The sequence below is a fragment of the Anopheles funestus genome, chromosome 2RL (genome assembly GCF_943734845.2).
Source record: "Anopheles funestus chromosome 2RL, idAnoFuneDA-416_04, whole genome shotgun sequence".
Classification (NCBI taxonomy): Eukaryota; Metazoa; Arthropoda; class Insecta; order Diptera; family Culicidae; genus Anopheles; species Anopheles funestus.
The window spans coordinates 95,561,843-95,585,336 of NC_064598.1; the positions used below are offsets into that span (position 1 = coordinate 95,561,843).

Below are 23,494 nucleotides of genomic sequence, written 5' to 3' on the forward strand. Positions count from 1 at the left end.
ATTCCGTTCTGATCCCATCTGTCAAAAGTATCATTCCATGATCCAACCTCCTGCTTCCGAACAATCTGTACATCTGACATTCGCGGAAAACGGACTATCAAAATTATTCTCATTCAATTCTCTCCCGGGTTGGTTAGGTAACATTACAAATTTCACACGGTTTTGCCCTGCAGCCGACGACGACGGGCCGCTATCGTTTCGTTTAAATCTTCCTTTCCATTCAACAGTTCATCTTCCAGCTGAGAAGGCTGAAGATTTCCGATTGTTCCGACCGTTGGTGTTTGCTGTCGGTGGTGCTTTAAACAACCATAACACACGCATCCTTCTATTTGCCGTTCGCGTATTACCAGTGTAGTGTGCAACGATGGTGCAGTATTCCCGTTTGCTGAACGTACAGGTACGATATAAAAGTGGCCAGCATGTGGGAGATACCCTACAAAAAGGCATCAAAGGACAGCCAGCAAGGACATTGCGTTACATGCACACCACCGCAAAAAAGTGTAGTTCGATCAAGTACGTGCGTGCGTGTTGCGAAAAGTAGAACATTGGCCGAGAAAATTGTCCTCACGACCAAGTGGGTTGGTTAGATAATCGATCCGACTAAGAGAAAATTCGAGCTCTTTGCAATGGATTTGTTTTCTCGCTTTTCCCAAGACACTCCGGCCGGCTTTTACGATGAAGGAAGGGCGTGTGAAGGTGTGAGCCGTAGTAGCCCACTGTATGTGACAACATATGTGGGAATCATTTTCCAAGAACTTTAAATGGCGCCGCGTTGGAACTTTAATTTAACCCTGTCCCTCCCCTTTACCATACCCGTGTCTAAAGGTGTGGGTGTTCTTATTTTATTATCGTGGTCCGGTATGGCGAAGGCTTAAATGATTAAGCCACCGTTTTCCTGATAACAGAAACTAAAGTAGGTCTTTTTGGCTTCTTTCTTGATTGTCTCATTGAAAGGTTTTTTTTCTCCGTATTATACCTTGTGACATTTGTTCCGGTTTTTTTTTTGCCTTTTCTTGTAGGAATGATAACAGCTAAAAAAAATAAAACAAAAACCGGCCTGAGTCGTGATCAATGAACGCGGCGTATTTCGTATGCCGTTTCAAGGCCACTGTCCTTGTGGAATGTCATCGGAACAAAACTGCAATCGTGGTTACTAGAACAAAAAAAAATGCGGCCAATTCTTCCTACTTGCATGTTTATTTACGTTCATTTGCACGTTACGGAACGACCTATCCCCCAAAAAAAAAAATTCAGCCGCTATTTCTCCGCCATATCACGTGTCGGTTGAGGATCAAAGTTTCCCTCACAGCCTATCTTGCCTGGTGTATTTTCTATTTTTGTTTACCTTTCCTCCAACACACGCCCTGCGAACGGCAACTTCCCCTTTAAGGGTTTGGGTTGGTAGATGTTTGCAATTTGCATCGATCACGTATCGCTTCTGGATGCTTCGTCTCACAAAAAAAAAAAACGCGAAGAAGAACATCCGTCAAACAAGCGCAAGATCGTGCTAAACGGATCGCTCATCAGACTGAGCTGCGAATATTTTTGTTTTTACACCCTTGAATGCTGATTATGCTTATCAACATTGGTGCTTCGATTTGTTTGTTTTTGCGTTTCTATGCAATTCCTGTCGATAGTGTAACAATATTCTTTCGGCTTATTACAAAATAATTTACTTCCTTTTTTTTTTCTTCCTCAAAAATAGGCCCGTAAGGTTGCCCGGTACGCCGTTGATGCACAGCAGCGCCAGTTCCACGCGTCGTGTGCCGCTGCCTCCAAGGTCGCACTATCCAAATTCGACCAGAATGTGTACCTGCCGTACGAGAAGCTGCAGAAGAACCTGGAGGTGGTGAAGAAGCGTCTCGGACGCCCGCTAACCCTCAGCGAGAAGGTGCTGTACTCGCATCTGGATGATCCGGCCAACCAGGACATTCAGCGTGGTGTTTCTTATCTGAGACTGCGACCGGATCGTGTGGCGATGCAGGATGCTACCGCACAGATGGCTATGCTGCAGTTCATCTCTTCCGGGCTGAAGAAGGTCGCCGTCCCATCCACCATCCACTGTGATCATTTGATTGAGGCACAGATCGGCGGTGAGAAGGATTTGGCCCGCGCGAAGGACATTAACGCGGAAGTGTACAAGTTCCTGTCGACGGCCGGTGCCAAGTATGGCGTTGGTTTCTGGAAGCCAGGCTCGGGTATCATCCATCAGATCATTCTGGAGAACTACGCTTTCCCGGGTCTGTTGATGATCGGTACTGATTCGCATACACCGAACGGTGGCGGTCTGGGTGGACTGTGTATTGGTGTCGGTGGTGCTGACGCCGTCGATGTAATGGCGAATATCCCGTGGGAGTTGAAGTGCCCGAACGTGATCGGTGTCCATCTGTCCGGCAAGATTAGCGGTTGGACGTCACCGAAGGACGTAATTCTGAAGGTGGCCGACATTCTGACGGTGAAGGGCGGTACTGGTGCGATCGTCGAGTACTTGGGCAAGGGTGTGGATTCGATCTCCTGCACCGGAATGGCGACGATCTGTAATATGGGTGCGGAAATTGGTGCCACCACCTCGGTCTTCCCCTTCAACAAGCGTATGGCCGATTATTTGGCATCGACTGGCCGTTCGGCCATTGCTGCAGAAGCCGGCAAGTACCAGGCAAGCGTGTTGACTGCTGACTCCGGTGCTAAGTACGATCAGGTGATCGAGATCAACCTGGACAAGCTGGAACCGCATATTAATGGACCCTTCACACCGGATCTGGCCCACCCGATTAGCAAGCTGGGAGCGAACGCGAAGAAGAACGGATATCCGATGGACATTCGCGTCGGTTTGATTGGTTCGTGCACAAACTCGTCGTACGAGGATATGGGTCGTTGTGCTTCGATCGCTAAGAATGCCATGAAGCACGGGCTGAAGTCGAAAATTCCGTTCAATGTGACGCCCGGATCGGAACAGATCCGTGCTACGATCGAGCGGGATGGTATTGCGAAGACGTTCAAGGAGTTCGGTGGTACCGTGCTGGCAAACGCTTGCGGACCCTGCATCGGCCAGTGGGATCGTAAGGACGTGAAGAAGGGCGAGAAGAACACGATCGTGACGTCGTACAACCGTAACTTCACCGGTCGTAATGATGCCAATCCGGCTACGCATTGCTTCGTCACGAGGTCAGTAAAATGTTTGGTAATTTTTGTTCATTCCTATGTAACTCTTTTTTCCCAATTTTTCTCGTCTAAATAGCCCTGAACTGGTGACGGCCCTTTCGATTGCTGGTACGTTGAACTTTAACCCACTGACCGATGAACTTACCGGCGCTGATGGCAAGAAGTTCAAGCTGGAGTCTCCGTTCGGTGATGAGCTCCCGCAGAAGGGATTCGACCCTGGCATGGACACCTACGAAGCACCACCCTCGGTAAGTGTACGGGAAGACACACGCTTTACATAGTGCCACGTGACTGCTACGTTCAAAGTCCTTATGTTCAGCGAAACGCCAACCAACCGTCCTCACTTTCTACTGCAAACTTCTCTTCACCAAAAATCCCGTAGCTGATCGCTTATCTTATCAGTTGTTGATGGTGTAACGTAGAGTGGCATGTGCCATGAAGTCACTCTGATACAAAACACGCTCGGAAGCAAGTGTATTATGTGGGTCAAGGTTCTAATGGTTTATTTCCTTCCTCTCTCCCACTCACCAACAGGATGGTTCCAGCGTGAAGGTCGATGTGGATCCGAAGAGCCAGCGTCTTCAGCTGCTCGAACCGTTCGATGTATGGAACGGTAAGGATATGTCTGATATGACCGTGCTGATTAAGGTTAAGGGCAAGTGTACCACCGACCACATCTCGGCTGCCGGTCCGTGGCTGAAGTACCGTGGCCATTTAGATAACATCTCGAACAACATGTTCATTGGGTAGGTTTTTTTTTAGAGAATTTATCGTCTTGTGAAAACAATTTATTAACTGTTGAAGTTTCATTTTCTTTCACCAGTGCCACTAATATCGAAAACAACGAAATGAACAAAATCAAGAACCAGGTGAATGGCGAATGGGCTGGTGTACCGGATGTTGCCCGTTTCTACAAGGCCAAGGGTATTAACTGGGTTGCCGTCGGTGACGAAAACTACGGCGAGGGTTCATCTCGCGAGCATGCCGCACTGGAACCGCGCCATTTGGGTGGCCGTGCCATCATTACCAAGTCATTCGCCCGTATTCACGAAACGAACCTCAAGAAGCAGGGCCTGCTGCCGCTGACCTTTGCTAACCCCGCCGATTACGATAAGGTACGCGGGATTGTTGGAAGATCTTTAGAAATAGCAATATTTGCAATCAATTTCAATTATATTTTTCCTGTTCTAGGTCCAACCGCATTCGAAGATCTCGATCCTGGGCCTTAACAACTTTGCGCCAGGCAAGCAGCTGGACTGTGAGATCAAGACCGACGGTAAGGTAGACAAGATTAAGCTGAACCACTCGTTCAACGAACAGCAGATCGAATGGTTCAAGGCGGGTAGCGCTCTGAACCGCATGAAGCAAATTGCGGCCAATAAGTAAGGTGTAAACACGAGACTACCCACTATCTCCCTCAGTCCTTATCTCCATACCAAAATCCATTAATCACCATCTCTAGAACGGTGGACAAGTCGTGACAACTATTATTTGGCCTAAAGGGGCGTCTACGAATCAATTGCACCGCAAGAGAGGTTAATTTTGATTCGTAGCTTCTAACTGCAGGTCATTTTATGTGTGTTATTGTTTATGAATCAATGAAACCATGTTTAGTCGCGCAGCAATCTGTTGCCAGTGTTGTAAATAGAGCAAATTATGATCCCGCCCCGGAGCGACTCCACTTCGGACGTGCTCCCATATCTGCTACTTATGTTCGATCCGTAACTAGATATCCGATTGCTCCGTCAATTGGTTTGGTAGAGATAATTACCTCAACAAGAAGTTTAGAAACTTACAACAAATTACCTAAGATCCCGGGAAGAAAAACGACGGTTCGTTCACACTTAAGGCTACGTACTATCGTGCACTACAATGAATGCAAATCTTAACGTTTAGAAGACAGTGCACGAACTGCGATCGTTATTAGCATGTATCTCTTAAACTTACTAGATGATGAGGAAGAATAAATTTTTCTCCAGTTTTATTTGCCATTCGTTTGCTTTTCATTGCGCCACAACCCAGTCAATGCAGTGGATACAGCAAGGTAGATTTTGAGCGTATCTTTCTTTTGATTCTATTTTCAAGATTCTTTAGACAATAATGAATGCTATGCAGTTTTGAGTAAATAAATGCAATTAAAATTTACTGAAAATCTATTTTCATATTCGTTTGTGAAAGAATTGTGTTGCATGTCAAGTTTTTTTGCATCAGTGTTGAGAAAAGAGTTGATTAAAAGCACACCCTAGCGCTATACAACATCTAATCGTGTCGCACTTCCAGAGACCTACAGTTCCCTTTTAACGGAGGAAACTAGAACTGTCCCGCATAGTCTTCGCTGGATGACAATTCCCAGCACTTTCGTGGACAAGTACGGTCATTTAGATAACCACAAACAGTAATACACTGATGGCTCGTCGTCAGACAGCGTCACTGGTTTCGGTGTCTATAACACAAGTGGAAACACTCAAATCGGTGAAGTCTGTTAAGAGCCCAGACTATTTTGTGCAAAAAATTCTAGAGGTCCTAAGCTCCTTGTTTGAAAAGGCGTTTCGCATTTCGCTTGTGTGGATTCTCTCTCATTCTGGAATTACTGGTTAATGAGAAAACGGATAATTTGGCAAGAAGAGGCGCTTCTGAAGGTGATTTATATGATAAGCCCATCCTCTGTCACGAGTATGCCCATTCTCTCCAGGAATTCTGGCTAGCACGTAGGCAGATGGGAAGCAGATGATCTTGGGAGATTTCTCTACTCGACATCACCAAAAGTCTCCTTACGACCCTGGTATGACGGGCTCCCTGAGGGAGGAGAGTTCATCCGCATGATGTCTAGGCTCAGATCTAACCATTTTGCGCTAGGCGCTCACCTTCAGCGTATAAATCTGGCTCCAACCAAGGTTTGTGATTGAAGTACAGGACATCACGACACAGACCACCTTCTGTGATCTTGTAAAGACTTTCATGATGTCAGGGGATCTCTGTTGGCAGCAATAGCGACAATCAACAGGGATCCGGATGTCCCAATTAGAGACTTAATGGCCACAGAAGACGCAAATCGAGGAACAACAAGCCACCCAGAAAGCGTACAGAAGACTTGAAACAAAACATCGACAGACCCCATCAACTAAATTTATAAATTGGACTTTGGACAACTGGACTCTGGACAACTGGACTGGACAAGCAACCGAGTATGCCCGGGATAAGGCAGCTTAGTAGGAGGAACTTCCTACTATAAAAAAACGATAGAATGTAAAACCCTAGTCAAGAATTACCTCGACAATACTGCATAGACCGTAATGTTCAATAAATAATAATAGGTGCTTTTATTGTCTAATCTAATGTCAGATTAGTGACACTGTGTGTAGATAGGATAGTAATACTCGTCTACTCTTTATGTAACGAAACTGAATTTGGTGTACACATAATCTTTAAACTAGTGACCTTTAACCAAGGTAAACGGGTAAACAAGAAAGGAAAGTTTAATGTTACAGGAACGGGTTTTTTATTCGCATAATAATGGAATGACATGATGAATCACGGAGATTTGCAGGTTGTAAAAGAGATCGTGAGTACTGTATATTTGATAGATTGTTTTGTCCGTTTTTTTTTTATTTCAAACTGTTCATCCTTTTTTCTCCTTCATTTGCTTCATCACTTTTCTGTTTCACTTTCTTTTTCAGGGTTGTATAATTTTAACAAACAACTTTAACACATTTTGGCATATTTAGCTTTAACTGAGACGCGTCCGAACTGGCTGCCCGTTTGAAATCTGCCCCGGCAGTTCTTCTCAGCTCACTTGTACATCGTTGCTTTAGCCGAAGAATCCTCCACCGAAACCAGGATAGCCACCATGACCATGACCGTATCCGTATCCACCATAACCGCCGTAGCCATGTCCGCCATAACCGTGACCATGTCCAAATCCATGACCTCCGTAACCTCCGTATCCGTGTCCACCGTACAGTCCATAGCCTCCTCCAATGCCCGGATATCCATGTCCACCATATCCACCATATCCACCACCGAAGCCCGAATATCCGTGACCATATCCTCCGTATCCACCTCCAAAGCCCGGATATCCGTGACGCTTGATTCGGTCCGTGCTCGTTTCCTCCGCCGCGGACACGATGGCGCACAGAACCACCAACACTACGCACAGCACAATTTGGATCTTCATTCTGGATAACTTGGTCACTGTTTGCCTGTGGCTTAAAATTTTGTTTTCACACCTTGTTTCTCCGTCACGAGACGATCGCTGGATTACGTGACTCGTTCGGTTGCAAGATCTTTTTATATCGTTAGCATCGTGCTAGAGGAAATTTTTCCTCTACTTTGCTCTGGAGAAGGGATATAGGGGTTTGTCCCCACACTGCGGGATCAACATCATTGCATAGTAGCCGGCGGAAACAATCTCGCGAAACAATTCGCTGTCTGCAAGGTCGCCGTACGGCCAACAGTCGTCGGTTCGTCTGTCTGTTTAGCCGGGTAGGGAAAGACTCCCAGGGCCACCGACCTTAATGGTGGGAAAGACCGTACCCATACACGCACGCAGACAGATCGACCCGTTGATTCATCTCGAACTAGTTTTCGGTGGTACAAAATTACAACCGAAAATACACCCACTTTTTGGGGTGATGTTGCAACGATGTTTGCGCGAGCCCTTTTCGAAGGGAAGCCGCTAGGGAATTGTGCGATAGCGGGCTTGTACGCTACCCTTGAAAGGGTGTGTTGCGTTATCCAATTTTTAGTGTTGTTATTTCTAATTTTTTAATTTTTTTAAGTTCTCTAGAGGGTTGGTTATTGATTTTAAACGTCCAAATGGAAAAGATTGGATATAATTCGTAAATAAAATAAAAAAAACTCTACATAACATGTAGAAAAATAGAATAATGTTGAACGGAGTTGTTAAATTAATGTATGTCATTTATTAGAAATATTCATAACATCAACTTCTAATAATAAATACAATATCTGGTGCATTCAAGGTATCAATTTAATCACACAAGATGCAAAGAAAAGGAAAACAATCACCAGTCGTGCACTTTTATTTTACATCCAAACACAAAAACCTGATTTTGTAGGACAACAGCATATAAAGCATAAAAGGGGGAAAAAACGCAAATACACAAAAAAACACACTACATATGCATAGGCTCCGTTTGTACTCTAGATCTGGACATCTCAGAACGATAAGTTTATCGCAATGCCCTTCCGTTCCTCACTCTTTTCGAGCGATTCGGCCTCTCCAGCCCGTCCACTGCCATCATCCCGTCGGCTGCGGCTATTTCCTCCCAGACACCCAAGTGTACCGATCGGCGTGTCAAGCGTAATGTTTGGCGTATTGAAACCTATCTGCGGCCCACCGACATCTACCCCAACACCGATCGTCTTCAGTATGTCACCGATGTCTAGATTGCGCTTGGTCCGCTCTAGCCCATTGTGGTTCAACTCGGAAGTGCCCTTGCTGCGCTCGTGCGATGGAACCAACGGACTGTTCACTGGCAACGGTGGCGTGGGAATCGCGTTTCCGGTCATCGGTAGCAGAAGACAAACCGCACACAGCACTACACCGGGAAGCATGATGTGTTAAGGGTGTACTGTCACCACCAATGGCAAGCCCGTTATGAGTGGGTTCACCCCGGAACCGAACGATTTTCATGCTACGCGCATAGCCATTTTAATTGTTCCGAAAATTGTTCTTCATTGTTTTTGGTAGAATGATTTTTTGATACTATTAAATTGCGTTTAGGAATAATTTTGTTTTGCCGATAGTTGATGTAAACTAATCGTCACATGCAATAAATTGAATAGCTCTTAAATGCCCAAAAATTGTTTGAAAAATGAAAGTTTTTCAACTGTCTAATAACACAAAGTCAATATAATTTCTCGGTGTTATTTTACGGAAATTTTAGAAAAAACATTTTCTGAACAAAAAAAACCTCCTCGGTCGGTCCCCGGCTGATTAATCTTGACCATGGTTCAGGTCACATTTGTCGCTGGTCATTTCCTTTTGCTCCGAGGTCACCATCGTTTGTTTGGCACCGGCGTTAGTTTATGAATGAAGGCGTACGGTTTTTAAAGCTTCTTACGGATTACGCATTGACTCATTCACAATTCGTCAAAGAGATTTCAACATGTTTTACATCTTCAAGGTTAACATTCGATGTGCTAAGTGGGGTACGGCGGAACAAAAATTGAGAAGCGAATCAAATGCGAAGGCATACTAAATTTCACAACCACGGAATAGTGGTCACCCTGTACAGAATAACGCTCACCATAGTGAGTACATAATGAGTTGTGAGATTTTTCTTCTCACATGGTGAGTGATAAAGGTTTGTAGCGAGTGGTGGATGAAGCCGCTTGGAGGCTCTGTAGGCGGAATAGCTTGTGGGGAGGAGCCATACCAATAAAAAGCTCCTAGGGAACAGGTTGAGGGGTTATTTACTTAAGTATTGAGGCAAAATGTCTTATCAATTGCTTCAATATTTTTGATTAAATGTGATTTACTTACCGGTGTAAACGATAATTTGTACGCAGGACGCAGGACACTTTACTTTAATAAACCACCCTTTGCTTTTACACAAAACTTTCTCACATACCCACTTCTTCACATACACTCGCCTACAATGGCCACTTTTTTCACGAAATAAGCTCATTTAGAAATAGAAATAACTTTTATTCACTAAAAAACAAGCAAAACTTGCATTTTTTTATTGACATTGGCACATTGGCATATTTCTTTCACATACACACTTTAATGCGCTTTTGCACATTCAAAGCACTATACTCGCCTGTAATGGCCACATTTTAAAATACACAAATTAACGCACATTTTTTCATACACTAATTGACGCAATACACGCCATGTTTTAATACTAAAATAATGACCGCATTTTTTTAAAACACAAATAGAGATAACTTTTTTTTCACCGAACAACAACCAACACTTTTTTTTTAGGACAAACACACATAGACACTTTAAACATTTAAAACACTAAATCGCCTACAATAGCAACATTTTATAATACACAAATTTACGAATCAAGCATTAAGCTCATTTAAAAAAAAGACATCACTTTATCACATTCACCGAAAAACCACGAACACTTGCAATTTTTTTTCAAATGGCACTGCACAACACAAATTCAAATAATTTGCTAGCTTACTGCTAGCTTAGTACACGCACTGATCTTAAATATCCTTACTCACACACACACCTACTCTCCATCGTTAGCCAACTGCGCTGTCTGCAATGTTAACTTTATCGACGGAGTAAGAACGCAAGCATGCACATTGCCTGCACATGTAAGAGCAAGATAGAACAAATCTCTTTATCACTTAACCACGCTCACTTAACCACACGATACCATTAGTCCCGAAACCGGATAGATGAATTATGACATGTCAAAAGAGTTAATCAGGACGTCACACACACTACCTCACCACAGCTTCCTCCACAGCGTCTTTCACATTGGTTGCTTCATCGTTTTTTCATACTTTCTACAATCTTTTTTATATAAAAAAAGATTCAAATTGATTTAAAACACAAATACCGAATGAAATATTGTATTTTCTTTGGTAAATAATACCGTTTTTTGATTTTTTTGTCCCTTTCACAGTCGCATTCATCTGTCACTTACACTTCCTAACAAGTATCACGCGAGCATCGACACACGCTGGCACAACGGAAAACGACGCTACCAACGATTGGAACGCGTGCTGAACAAATTTCGCTGTATAGCATCAAATCAACGCACAAATTTATATAATATTCATTCTTTTTATATAGACTAAGACGTTCGGGAAAGAATATCACTTTTTACGGTACCACAAAAAAAATTAAAAACACGTGCGAAATAGTCCAAGTACCGAGAGCTTTGTTTCACTACTCATACGCTTTGCCGTCCGATCGCTACTGATCAGAATTTCTCCTTTACTCATGATCGTTATCTCGCCTGCTTCGTTATCACGCCACACCTACACAACTATAATTGCCGAAGCGGTCGCTTGATTTTATCTTTCGCATACTATTCTTTCGCACACACTTCGTTCCTCCTAGAGTGACGAATGAAAAAGCCTCGTAAAAAAACGATTCAAAAACCACCTCTTCGCTTCTCTCGAACAAATCCGTTCTTACATTTATGGCATAAAAAATGCAGGCATATAAATACTTTTTAATAACATAAAATACTAATGTAATGATTAGTAGGAAACTTCAGTAAATCAATCAATGAATTAGTTAGACAAGATATTCCTTCCATCGTGTTGTTCCATGGTTAAAAGAAAGGTTTTCTTCTGCTATCAACATTCTTTCACATTTCTGATCTTCAAGACCCCCTGACCGAAGGAGGGTTGATTTAGGTTGAACACATGACTTGAATTAGATGAAAATCCGTTTATTTTGCACCAATTTATCGAAAATACATTTTTATATGCAATGGAAAAAAACAGTAAGAACTGTGTCTTGACTCAACCGTTTGCTTGTTAGCCTAGAAGCTTTGGTGCAGTTACTTCCAAGTCAATCTTGAAGCAGCTTTCACCCTGTAAATAGGAAAAATTGTGCATTAATTTATCTTCCAATTTCGTTTTTTTTACTATCACTTACCACATCATGTTTTACGAGCACATCAATAATCGATCGACCTTGAGCCACCAGTAGATGATCTTTATATTTCTCCAAGCTGTACGTTTGACTTTCATCGGTACGAATTTCACTCGCAGCCACTGGACAATGATCGGGAACGCCAAACATGGTGATGATTTCTGCCGCCTGCTTGTCATTGGCCGCCTCATCCAGATTCGCACAAATGTCTACCGTTTCCTTCATGACCGGCAGTCCGTTCTTGGTAATGGTTACTTGCATCTTGTAGGATATATTTGATTAAGATAAGGACAAGATCTTTTCCTATACTTTAACTAAACGCTACCTCTGCCTTCTTGAATCCTGTGGTGCGTGCCGTTGCCTTAGACTTCACTTTACAGTCCTCCGTCAGTGTGACGGTTGACTTCGGGTCGATCGTGACGACTTGTCCCTCGCCGGCACAGTTATCGATGCTGTGTATAATCAATTCGTAGCCACCATTCTTTAAGACAGGAAAGAAAACATTAGCTGATGGAAGCAATTTTCACACAGTAATGCTCCTTTCTTACACATCCTTTGGCGCGTTTTGAGTGACACAAAAGAAAAATTCCCAAAATCACAATTACACCCCGGGAATAGCGCATCGTAGAAGGTTTGATAGGTAGTCCCAAGTACACTAGTAACTCATATGAGCAGTGCACCGGATTTATATTTATAATCCAACGCATTAAACATCCCGCGTGCATTGTTTGAATGCAGCTACTCAATCAACGGTACATTTCCGGTGTAATTAAGTGTAACGCTTATCGGATACAGTGGTCTAGTCGGTCTGCAACGATATTGGTTTGTTTGTAATTAAGTACAAAACATATGTATTACGAAATGAGTATTCCGTGAGCAACAAGTTTTTGTGGTTATACATTTACTGATGATGTAGTCTTCAACTAATAGTTTGTTTTTCTAAAGGTTGAATTTCATGAGGAAAACTCTCGATCATTATTTACGCAGTCTTCTATCTAAGTATTAAAGACCAATATGAAGCTTTTAAATATTGCACTGAGCAAAAACGACACCAAATAATTACTTTATTCATGGCATCTCTATCACAGGATCATTCTACAGCTTTTTATTTTTAACAAAATAAACATGATTCGGTTAATTGCAGGCAATTTAGACCTGGACGTACTTTTATTTATATAATGTCTCTTTGATTGCTTCATTTACAGGTTCATTCCAAAAAAAAAACGTTTTAATGATTTTGTTCATAAAGAATCAACGTTTTTTATTTGGATATTTCCACATTCATTTTGATGCAACTTTTACCCTATAAAAAACAGACACAGATTATTTGTTTAAATAAATAACTGTAGCATTAGTCGACATATTTTTTTTACAAACCGTATCATGATCAAGGTTAAGTTCAACCACCATGGAGCCTTTCATAATGCCAATCATCTTTTTAAAGCGATCCATCGGAATCTTTCGGTCCGGATCGGCACAGATTTCGTTCTGAAATGAAGAAACATAATTTAAATGAAACTTCCACTTTTGGCACAACATAATTTACAGCACACAAACTCCTTACCTCACTCTGAGGACATACGCCATCGGGTAGAAATTCACTAATGTACGGCAACTTAGATCCCATTTTGCATAGGTCGATCGATTTCTGGAACAGTTTCATACCATTCTTCGATACCTTGACCGTACCGGACGCCGTTTCGAATGCCTTCACCTGTACGCATCCCTCCATAACGAGGGAGCAATCGTCCTGCATGGTGAGGCCGGCATTATCCGAAAGCGTTATAATACCGTCCGGACCTGCACAGTTTTCGACGCTATTCACCTTGATGGAGTATCCATCTTTCTGTACAAAATCAAAGTGTTGTGAGATAAGTTACTAGTTCGGCTAAGATATGTTTATGACCAAACCATACACAAGCCAAGGACCCACGTGCGATGATACTGACGACAAATAGAACGTTTAGATATAAGTTTGAAGACCTCATTTTTGGAGCACGTTAGTTTGACGAACAGCAGTCGCAACTTTGGTGAATGTTGTTGAACATTTGAGGTATTGAGTTATATATTTAAATGTAACAGGAAATGAAAGATTGATACCGACTGGTCTTCTTCCAGTGTGGAGCCCAAACCAATAATTACCAATTCGCCATTATGGATCTGAGTTGGAATATTTCAATCATTTTATAGTTGATAACTGTAAAGCGTATTTCCTTCCCGCTAGATTCTAGACAATCGAAAACAATTTTATTTCGATAGAAAATTATAGTTCATTTTGATGTGTTGATCTGTAAAGTGAGGTTTTGTGTTAACTTTTCAGTGGAATTTTTAAATGATGATACGTCAATATCCCATACAGATCGTTTTCCCGTGTGCATGACTGACCATCCAGCTTTTGGGTAAATAAGGGTATTCAGCATTCCTTGATGCGCAATATTTAAAGTTGTTTGCTGACAGACTTCACTTCATTTGAAAATAGTAATTCATTTGAATTCTTAGTGTGGAATTATTCTAGTCATGAGTCTGTCTTTCGACAGGTTTATGAATCTCCAAAGTTATGAGAATCTACAACATTTGAAGCTCCTAAGGAAATTATACGTTGAATTGGTCTATGAGGTTGAAGAGATTCAGAAATCTGAAATATGATAATTTTTTTATTATATAGAATAATTTGATTTAAAGTCTCATCCAGATATATGCACTCGAGCTCTGAATTTGCAGTTACTAGTTTAACATTAACCAAATGGTGCAGATATCATCCGATTTGGAATTTCCATTAATGCAACAACCACTACTATTCTAACACCACTGCATGGGAGAGATCTCATTTTAATTGTTTTCATCATATGATATGATATTGTGTGATATTTAAAAAAAATTACAAAAGCTTCAATTCCGATTGCAACGTAAACAATTGTATAACATATTTTTATTATTTAAAGAAAAACAATTAATTTGATTGGTCTCTAACATGTGCCACATAGATCGATGTCATTCCTGTCGTCCTACTTGGTTATGTCGAAGCGAATCTTGAAGCAACTTTTACCCTGCAAAATTAAAAACCCCCAAAAACAAGTTACAATTAGCACATTAGGCATATCAGGAATTCTCAAGAAATTGTACGCCACCTACCGAATCATGCTGAACGGAAACATCTACGGCAATAGCACCCCGTGCAAGGGGAAGATATTGTTTGAAGCGATTAATGTTTACCACTTGACTGGGTTCGGTACAAATTTGACCCTGAAAGAGAGAATCGATCATTTATTAGTCGGCGTGCAAAAGGCTAGGTGAGACTCCCATTTACCGCATCAATCGGACACTTCTCCGGTACGCCCAAACTGCGTAACAGCTCGGCAATGTTTTCCGTACGCCTTGGCCGGGACGCCTGATCGCAGATGTCGGTCGAACCCTGCAGCACCTGTACACCGTCCTTGGAAATCGTGTACTTTGCATTGCCCGTCTTGAAGTCCTTAAATCGTACGCAGCCTCGCGATTTGATATCACAATTTTTCGTCAACACGACGGTGAAATTTTCATCGGCAGTAATAATTGCATCCGCACCGGCACAGTTTTCAATCTTTTTCATGCGTATCTTGTAGCCACCGTTCTGTGGATGTTAGAGAAGTTTGAGCAATTACTGAGCAGAGGTTCGTAACTCATAAAACACTGCCAAGCAACCGATAACTCCCAGTGGCGTTCAAGGGTTAAGATGGAAACGAGCAAATACCTACACAAGCCATTGCAACTCCCAACAGGCCGGTGAAACAAAGAATGACAACAAATCTAACGCCACTAGCTGAATGCGAAACACCCGCATGAAGTGCCTTGGAACCCATTTTGGAAATATTCTACAACGGTTTGTGGCTGCGCCTGGTACACACAATAATTGATTACACGTGCGAACTACGATCAACTGAACCGGAAAACATATGCCACCTTTTATCTGGATCAAAAATCACTAAACACTGGGCACAGTACAACGTTGCGTGACATTCAGGTTTGGTAGTAATCGCTAAAATGTTCCGTGTCAGTGGCAAGCGTGTTGAGCAGAATCACTCGCTGTTCGAATGGCGGGGTTTATTTATGAACGAAAATCGACCAGCGGATCCATCTCCCCACGAGCGTTTTAGCGAGAGTCGTAAGCTTCTGGAGCTGGACTGGCGTTGGAGTAGCGCACCGTGCACTAACACGGACACAAACAGCCCCAGCTGGATCTGGTTGTGCTCAGGTTCTGATACACGGGGAAGACCACGACTGACTAATGCCAATCTGTGGTAGATTAGAATGCGTGTTAGACTACAGGTAGGTAATCGTGCGAGGTGGTGATGGAGCTCGGAACAAACAGTGCGCAAATCAAGATGAATGTGACTGATCAATTAAAGTTGAATTATTTACCTCTCTGTGAGCGAGGGTAGCGCCGGTTTTTACTGATCGAATCCCCCCTGGAGCCTTTGTTTTTGGTTGGAACACTTCAAGTTTTGACGATGAGTCGAGAACATACATGTCTACCTGTAGAAACCCTGGAAAATCCTTGGTTCTCACAGGCTGATGAAACTTTTCGCCGAGTTTCCGAACATTAGCTGATTTTCCGGGAAATATCAACGATATCGACTGGCTATACTTACGTCTCGTAAGTTAACAGGAAACAGTAAAATGTTGATAAACCACCCATTGCAGGGGATGGTTACCGGGAATCGTTGAATATGTTGTGAGCTAGCTATGGTTTTAATGCAACTTCATTATCCAGACGACAGTATCTAGAGACCGGATCGTCACTATCGTGCACATGACGTGCGCGATGAGCCGTAGCAGGAAAGTAAATATTCCACTCATTATAATACTACCGGACAGCAGAACGTGCAAATAATTCCTGCATAGTACGACGGCATGTTCGATCAGCGATCGATCGCTACCGTCAGGTTATTAGGCGCATCCATACACGTGACCGGCACAGAATTGTCTCACCTGCAGCGTACTTAGTGGAATGATGGACGTCAGTGATTCCAGGCGCTAAACTGCTAGAGCTAATTGTTGCAAGATTAGCGCTTGTTCGGGGAAAGGTCAGTGAAGTTGCATCGCGAATAAGCTTCAAGTGTTTCTTGGGTGTGTTGGGACCGGTTTTATTACCGTATCGGGAAAGGTGCATGATCCAGGAGTGTGCATGATAGTCTCGTTAAAAAATACTATGTAAGCAGGGGATTACCCCTCGGAATGAGGTGGTCCACCCAAGAGAACATCCACTCCTGTACAGCAAAAAAGCTCAATTTTTAAGAATAGGGCCAACAAAGACCCCAATTGACATAGGGGTTGTGTTTGTCAAAAAAAAAACTTTCGCTAAACTATTACTTGGGGGTGCTTCAAGCGTTACATTTTGTTACGCTTGCGAAGTAAGGTAAAAAAAATACAATTTTTCCGTTACTTAATACCCGTATCGTCTCTAAGAACTGTGATGAAGATAATGAAACAATCATAATGCATCATGCACTTCCGGCATTCGACTGTGCAGTTTGTATGCAACAATGGATGAATGAAATATTTCAACATGAAACATTTGAAATATTTCATGAACGATTGATTCTCGCGAGTTGCTGTTTGAATGTTCAAAAAAGTTTGTGATTCTCGTTGAATTGTGATTGATTTGTGATAAATTTGTTAACAAACACTGAACAATTAAATTATGAAGACAAAAATATAGTTTTAAAAACATGAAAAGTATTATTTTCCAGGAAAACTTACTCTTGAAAAAAATACTCAATTTACATACATTTCATAATGAGGAATATTTTGAATTTCTTTGTTAAAAATTCAAATGTAAATCATTTTGATTTTGTAATTCCATTTCAAATTCAAATTACGCCGGTAAACCAACCACGTGGATGAAAAACAGCATAATTTCGCTGGTAAGAGAGTGTTCTCTAGATTCCCTCTCAAAACATCATCTCCAGATAAGAATTGTTGACGTCTGCTCAATCTGATTTAGAATGCTAAAGAAGAAGAAATATTATTCTAATAAAATTTATTTGCTATAACATATATTTATATGTTATTAGAAACATTTTTTAAGCTTTAAAAACTTAAAAATATTTCAAACAAACAGCTAATTCTCAGTCCATACTTAAGCGACCACGTTTCAAAATTTAAGTGCGAGAGGATTTTTACCAGAGAGTACGACACGTTTGGATGCTGAGCGCAACGCATTTATCCGAGTTTTCTGTTTCTGTACGATCAGTGCTCATCGGAATGTTGGATCGTGCGGTTCGTAGTGATCGGTCGCGTTTGTGCCGTGGTTAGCAAAGTATAAACGAATCCAAGTGTTTAGTGATATGATTTTCTTTTAGTGATACAGTATTATTGCAACCGAAAAACGAATAAAGTGAACGAGTTTTGAAGCGCAACACTTGTGATGCAAACAATTACATGAAAAGATTTACCGACCGCCAGTCGCATTGTCGCTTAAATGTGACAGTTTGCTCTACGTCCTGAGCCGGCAATTGCGGACCGGCGTGTTCTTTCGACTGGAGCTTAAAATAGCCAAATCCGCGAGTGCACAAAAACCGAATCCGCGGTTCAGGCGACGTCGGACGTTTCGCGACGTCGCAGTGGTTGTGGGCCGGAAAAGCGCAAGCAAAACGCGCTGCTAAGCATCAACAGTGGCGTGGTCTTTTTTGTTCGTGATTTTGCATCAAGATACGATGTGCAACAGAGCAAGTGGGCTCGTATACGATGTGCAGAGGCACCTGCCAAAGTGATCGAAGTGCGTGAGAAATTATCGATCATCCTTGCGATCTCAAAGTGGTGCTTGGCGCACCAGGATAAAAGAGCAAAAATGGTGCGTTTGAATCTTGCTTGCAAGGGAAAAAAGCGATCACGCAGCACGCATTAATTGATGTATCGCAAAGTGTGCAAAGTTCAGTGCTTGTGTGGGTTGGTACAGTGTCTCAATTCAAACGTGTATTACGTGCCGCGAGAAAAGAGCATTTAACTTACGAAAAAAGGCCACTAATTGACACGCGAAGAACCTGGAAAAGGGCTGGTGAATAAGTTTAGCAAAAGAAGCCGATTGGACATGAGTCCATTCTTGCCACCTTCAACGCTTCCTTCGCTTGCGAACTGCTGCAAAAGAAAGTAATTATAGACGCCCTTATCAATGCGATGCCATTTTTCATCACGCCTTCCTCCGGGTCGCAGCCGGTCGCTGCCAGTACAAAAAGCCTCAGTACCTCAGCACACTATCGATGACGACGACGACGACGATGATGATGATGCTGCTGATGACGGTGGTATTGCAGACGAGCGGTTCCTAAATGCAACCGCTGGCAATGATTGTGCTGATGAAGTTGGTAAGTGGATTCTTTTCGCCCCAAAATAATATGAAAAGAACAGAGCAACAAACAAAAACAGGAAAGGGTTTCTCCGTGGAGTAAGTACTGGCGTTGTTTTATTGGCCACTTGTTCTGCAGCATAATCGAGCGCATTATTTGCTCGTTTTGCTAAGTGAGCTGCATGGGGCGAATGAAATGGCTGTACATTCCATTTACAGTGCGAAATCATCCTGATCCGGGCGGTACATTTACTCTTGCTTTTCTTTAGCTTTTGGGTGTGTGTGTGTGTGAGTGTAATGCATGGAATGTTCAGCAAAGAGGCAAAACAAATGAGTCGAAATTGTTAGGATCGCTTTACCCGTACGAAGGAAAGTATTTTTCGTATTTTGACAACACATTTTTCCAACACCTTGTGGGCTATGTTTACCATGTGACCTCTCGCGTTTATTGACAGCAATAAAGATCGATCGTAGGTGTTGTTTTTCCCGCCCTAAAATCACACCTTTTTCCCAGATCCCCGGAAACGTAGATAAGTTTGAAGATCTTTAGTAAAAGTGAATATTGAAGAAATAGTGATGAACTTTCTCACGAAAGCGAAATGATTCATATGAATTGTGGTTAGTAAAGATGGAGACTCAGATGGAAGATTCAGGGTGTTAAAATTATATTGTTTCGACCTTGTTGCTATGCTGTAGATTCAATATAAACATGATCTTTGCATATTTATTCTTTAATTACTGCTCACATTTTTCCTCTTGTTCATTCCATTTTTTTTCGCTAGACGTATTGAATTAAAGTGCTTGTTGAAAGGATAGTTAAAGTCCACATTTAAATATTTTGCATTGGTTACATTGGAGTAGTCGAATCGAAAAGCGACACTCTTAAATGTATAGCCTGTGAGCTTACCGAACAAGCAAGCAGACAGGTTTCTTTCACACAACAAATTCCGTATGCTGAGGCCATCCCAAAAACCAACCAACCACCAGTACGGAATGGGCCAAAGGCTGATAGATTAGTGGATCACATTGGTACAATATTCGTCGAATTGAATAATTTTCCGCCACTTATGTGTAAGGGTATTTTAGGCACGAACCAATAAACTTCCATGCAAAGAAGGCACAGGCTTGGAGAAGTTACAATAGCGATAACAGGACGGTATTTTGCCGGCCGACGCTAGTCAGAAACCAGTTTTGCTTGCGACTGACGAATTCTTGCAGACCTATTGTATGGTTGGGCAGCTGATTTTTGACATTCGATCTCGAGAAAAAACACGCTCCAACAAACGCTCGGAGGTCGTTCATTACCGGTTCGGACATTCGTAAAAATTGTGCGTGTTGGGATTTTTGGCACGACTAGGGAAGGAATCGGAAAACAGTAGATAGAACAGCTTTTATGACGCGAGCATAAAACCAGCGCCAGTAGCGCAATGGTGCTGTTTTTCACGTGTCATCAGCTATTTATCGAGTGAATAAAACTGTATTTACCTTGGGTGAATTTGAGTAATTTGGAGATGTTGAGAAAAGATTTGGTTTTTGGATTTATTTAGTTAGAATAGATGAAAATGTATGATTAATATTATTTTTTATATTCATCATTCTGTTTTCTTTTTTCTCCATGTACAGATTCGTCACCCTGGAACATACGAGTTCACTAGACGTCGATAGTTAGCGCGTAGTTTGTGCAAGTTCTCCTTTACTTTGTGATAAGTAAGCAAAGCAGTGAATAAATAAGTGTGCCAAGAATGCTAAAGAAGCAAGTGCGCTGCCCTCAGTGCAGTGATTAGTGTGCGAATGTTGTGTGATCGTTTCGCCCTGAAACGGAAGCAAACGCGTGTGTGATCGTGAGAAAGAAAGTGTGAAAGAAGAAGCAATCGTGAGCAATAGAAATTAGTGAGAATAGTGAAAATGAGATTTAAGATGTGTTCCAGACGACCAAAGTGCGTCCTGGTGACGTTATTACTAGCACTGAGTGTAAGCGTCGTGATCGGGGTTCGTCAGGATCACGACGATATGTCCGTTGAGGAGATGCTGCGACGTGAAAGCCGCGATGTAGACACAGACCAGACAGAGCACCTCGTGCCGATGGGATGGAGTGATGCAGATGACGGTGCTCTTCCGGCTGTGATACGGAATCGACCGCGACGAACGAAACAAATATGGCGACAGCATCGGCCACGGCACTCCGGGCGGCAAGGTGCGTACGCGTGTTCGATTTCTAATTAGAATAAGAACCTTTTTTTGGGGGGGGAGAATGTTTATCTTAGCAGAATCTTCCAACAACTGATAGCCGTAGGCTAAGGTTGGTTAGTGCCGACTCGTGAGGCTTTAATTTGTGGCTGTTAATTATAGGGTTGTACGTGCTAATGAAGTTACAATACCCCACGGAGTTATGAGTAATGGCGCTCTTTTACAATCCCGGTGGTTAGAGTTGCTTCTTTTCTTTATGGTGAAGTCTGCAGTTAATATACAGTTTCAACAATTTATCGATCTCCACGAATGAGGATGTGAAGATTTGGCATAAATTTGAAATCGAATTTCTCCAACAATTGATCTAGGTTGGACAATAAAACACAACATTTCGAAGTTGTATCATGAAGATTCATAGATCTACAAAAATCTATTCTAGGATCTAGATCTACAATTATTGAATGTTTGGAGATGACTCTGGATCTCTATTATCAAGCTTAATAGATCTTCAAAACTCTATTCTAAGACTAGATTTAGTTTATGGAATTGGATATTGGAGTTTATGGAATTTTCTGATATTTTCAAATTTGCAAAGATTTTGGAATAACCAGAAATTCGTGTTCATTATTAGTTGGAAAATGATTCGTTATGAACAGAACGATCTCAAAAAGCTTGTTTTTTTGTGTCTCGTTACTCCACAAGATGCATGCCCTGCATAACCTTAACGACGCGTTTTCGTCCCTCGTTTAGCTCGAGAACACATGCTTGAGAACGTGAACGGACCCCTGCCCGGTGCGGGAGCCCTCCCGAAATGCCAACAATCGGCTTTTTAATTGCTTACATTCCGGTGCGCATTGTTGAGTGCGTTATTGTGAGAGTGCGTATTCGTGGAATTGAAGCTTCCTGCGTTCACGAGCCCCGGTGTTCGGTTGTCTGAGTTGTTGTTCTCATCGCTGCAGTTGGAATTGTTGATACGTACGAAGGACACATACCGAATGAATCTGGGCATCTGGTGGCTGCGTGAGCACTGCTGCTGGTTTTTACGCCGGGTTTTACGGTGCTTCTGCCCTGGTGCGGTAGGTGTGATAAAGGAACACATAAATCCTACCACCCGCATCCGAGGTATTGGATGTGTGGAACCGTACGAGAGCTTACGTTTCATCAAGGACAGTATGTAAGACCCACTCAAACGCTTCCTGTGCGCCAGACAGCTGTCCCAAAAAGGTAGACCCTTTTGTTTTTATCACGCTCCATGGTAGGATTGTTTTTTCCCAAACCGATCATGAGCTTGAAGGGATGTTCCTGGCCGCGCTGTTGAAATATTCTTTTTTTTCCACCCGTACCAGGCAGGTAAATTGGTCGCTTCCTTTACAGTGAGAAAACTATGCAAGCGTGTGCTTCGTGTCCCTTTTGCAGGCTACGGTACACGGTGATACGGTGCCGAATCTAAGCACAAAGCATAAAGTGTTCGAAGATTGTATCGCTGCCCGGGTTTTAGATGATTGTGGACACTCCTATCACTTCCCGGTCCGCATCGAAAAGCTGCAGCTGAGCTGATAGTTTTTGGCGGCTTCTTGTTGTTGGCGGCATTTTTGTTGTTGTTGTTGTCACGAACACTTCTAAGCGCAAGAAAGCAGTCATGAAAGGGAGGGCACGATTGAATAAATAGTAGACCGTATGAGAGCAGGTATGAGTAGGACCGGAGCAAAAACAGTTTACGAGCATAAATAATGCTACCCGGGCGGTCAAGAATCTTCTCAGAGGGCACTCGTTCCTATACCAAGAACATTCAACGTCGAGTGGCCAAAGGTTTGCTGTTATCCTTCGGTTCTAATTTGTGTAAGGGGATAAAGCCGACCGAGAGCAAAAGAGAAAGCGCTTGTTTAGGGCAGATGAAAAGTGGCTTTTATTTATCTGCTTCAAAGGAACAAAAATAAAAGAAGCCAATTCAAACGTGAGTGAGGCTGGTTTGAATGCACGAATGCGTGCATCATCATATTTTGTAACAAATATCCAGTAATTATATGGCAACGGTGAGATCCGTCGATTCCGAGGCACGATTGTTTGCCACCGCGGTAGATCAATATTTAATTATGCTTCTGCCCTCGGGGCCGGACGTACGTTGATGTGTTATTTTTAATGAAAAATTGGTTGTTAATTGATAATCAAGAACCGGACGGAGCAACACTTCTGTCCGAGTTGTGGCATGCGAATAGTTTACA

The 23,494-nt window shown here is 42.4% G+C and overlaps 6 protein-coding genes across 9 annotated transcripts in view; 2 read left to right on the forward strand and 4 right to left on the reverse strand.

Moving 5' to 3' along the window:
- LOC125763339 (laminin subunit alpha-1) overlaps positions 1-23,494 on the forward strand; it is a 272,329-nt gene that overhangs the window by 175,645 nt on the left and 73,190 nt on the right. For 3 of the 4 annotated variants that reach the window (XR_007418340.1, XM_049426335.1, XM_049426337.1), the window contains exons 1-2: positions 17,744-19,104; positions 20,709-21,279. Coding sequence is in view for 3 of the 4 variants with exons in the window: in XM_049426335.1 (XP_049282292.1) it covers positions 20,991-21,279 (289 nt within the window). In the remaining variant the exon portion in view is untranslated. Of the gene's footprint in view, positions 1-17,743; positions 19,105-20,708; positions 21,280-23,494 lie in introns of those variants that run through there. The other variant, XM_049426336.1, reaches the window with a different exon arrangement.
- LOC125763388 (rab3 GTPase-activating protein catalytic subunit) overlaps positions 1-23,494 on the reverse strand; it is a 356,077-nt gene that overhangs the window by 87,689 nt on the left and 244,894 nt on the right. The gene's annotated exons all lie outside the window — the stretch shown is intronic.
- On the forward strand, positions 50-5,146 carry LOC125763410 (probable aconitate hydratase, mitochondrial). The gene is made up of 7 exons (XM_049426591.1): positions 50-137; positions 228-397; positions 1,706-3,165; positions 3,239-3,410; positions 3,697-3,908; positions 3,986-4,277; positions 4,354-5,146. Exons 2-7 carry the CDS (start codon positions 365-367, stop codon positions 4,546-4,548), a joined length of 2,364 nt encoding a protein of 787 aa, XP_049282548.1. The 5' UTR covers positions 50-137; positions 228-364; the 3' UTR covers positions 4,549-5,146.
- Positions 6,971-7,336, reverse strand: LOC125775007 (keratin-associated protein 19-2-like). The gene has a single exon (XM_049445387.1). The coding sequence runs from the start codon at positions 7,334-7,336 to the stop codon at positions 6,971-6,973; it is 366 nt and encodes a 121-aa protein (XP_049301344.1).
- Positions 11,601-14,563, reverse strand: LOC125775008 (uncharacterized). Its single transcript, XM_049445388.1, has 8 exons — positions 13,678-14,563; positions 13,326-13,607; positions 13,139-13,249; positions 13,041-13,064; positions 12,310-12,507; positions 12,087-12,242; positions 11,765-12,022; positions 11,601-11,700 (listed from the first exon to the last, which is right to left on the reverse strand). Exons 1-8 carry the CDS (start codon positions 13,747-13,749, stop codon positions 11,644-11,646), a joined length of 1,158 nt encoding a protein of 385 aa, XP_049301345.1. The 5' UTR covers positions 13,750-14,563; the 3' UTR covers positions 11,601-11,643.
- LOC125763599 (uncharacterized) lies at positions 14,655-15,813 on the reverse strand. Its single transcript, XM_049426941.1, has 4 exons — positions 15,496-15,813; positions 15,069-15,371; positions 14,894-15,004; positions 14,655-14,808 (listed from the first exon to the last, which is right to left on the reverse strand). Exons 1-4 carry the CDS (start codon positions 15,598-15,600, stop codon positions 14,767-14,769), a joined length of 561 nt encoding a protein of 186 aa, XP_049282898.1. The 5' UTR covers positions 15,601-15,813; the 3' UTR covers positions 14,655-14,766.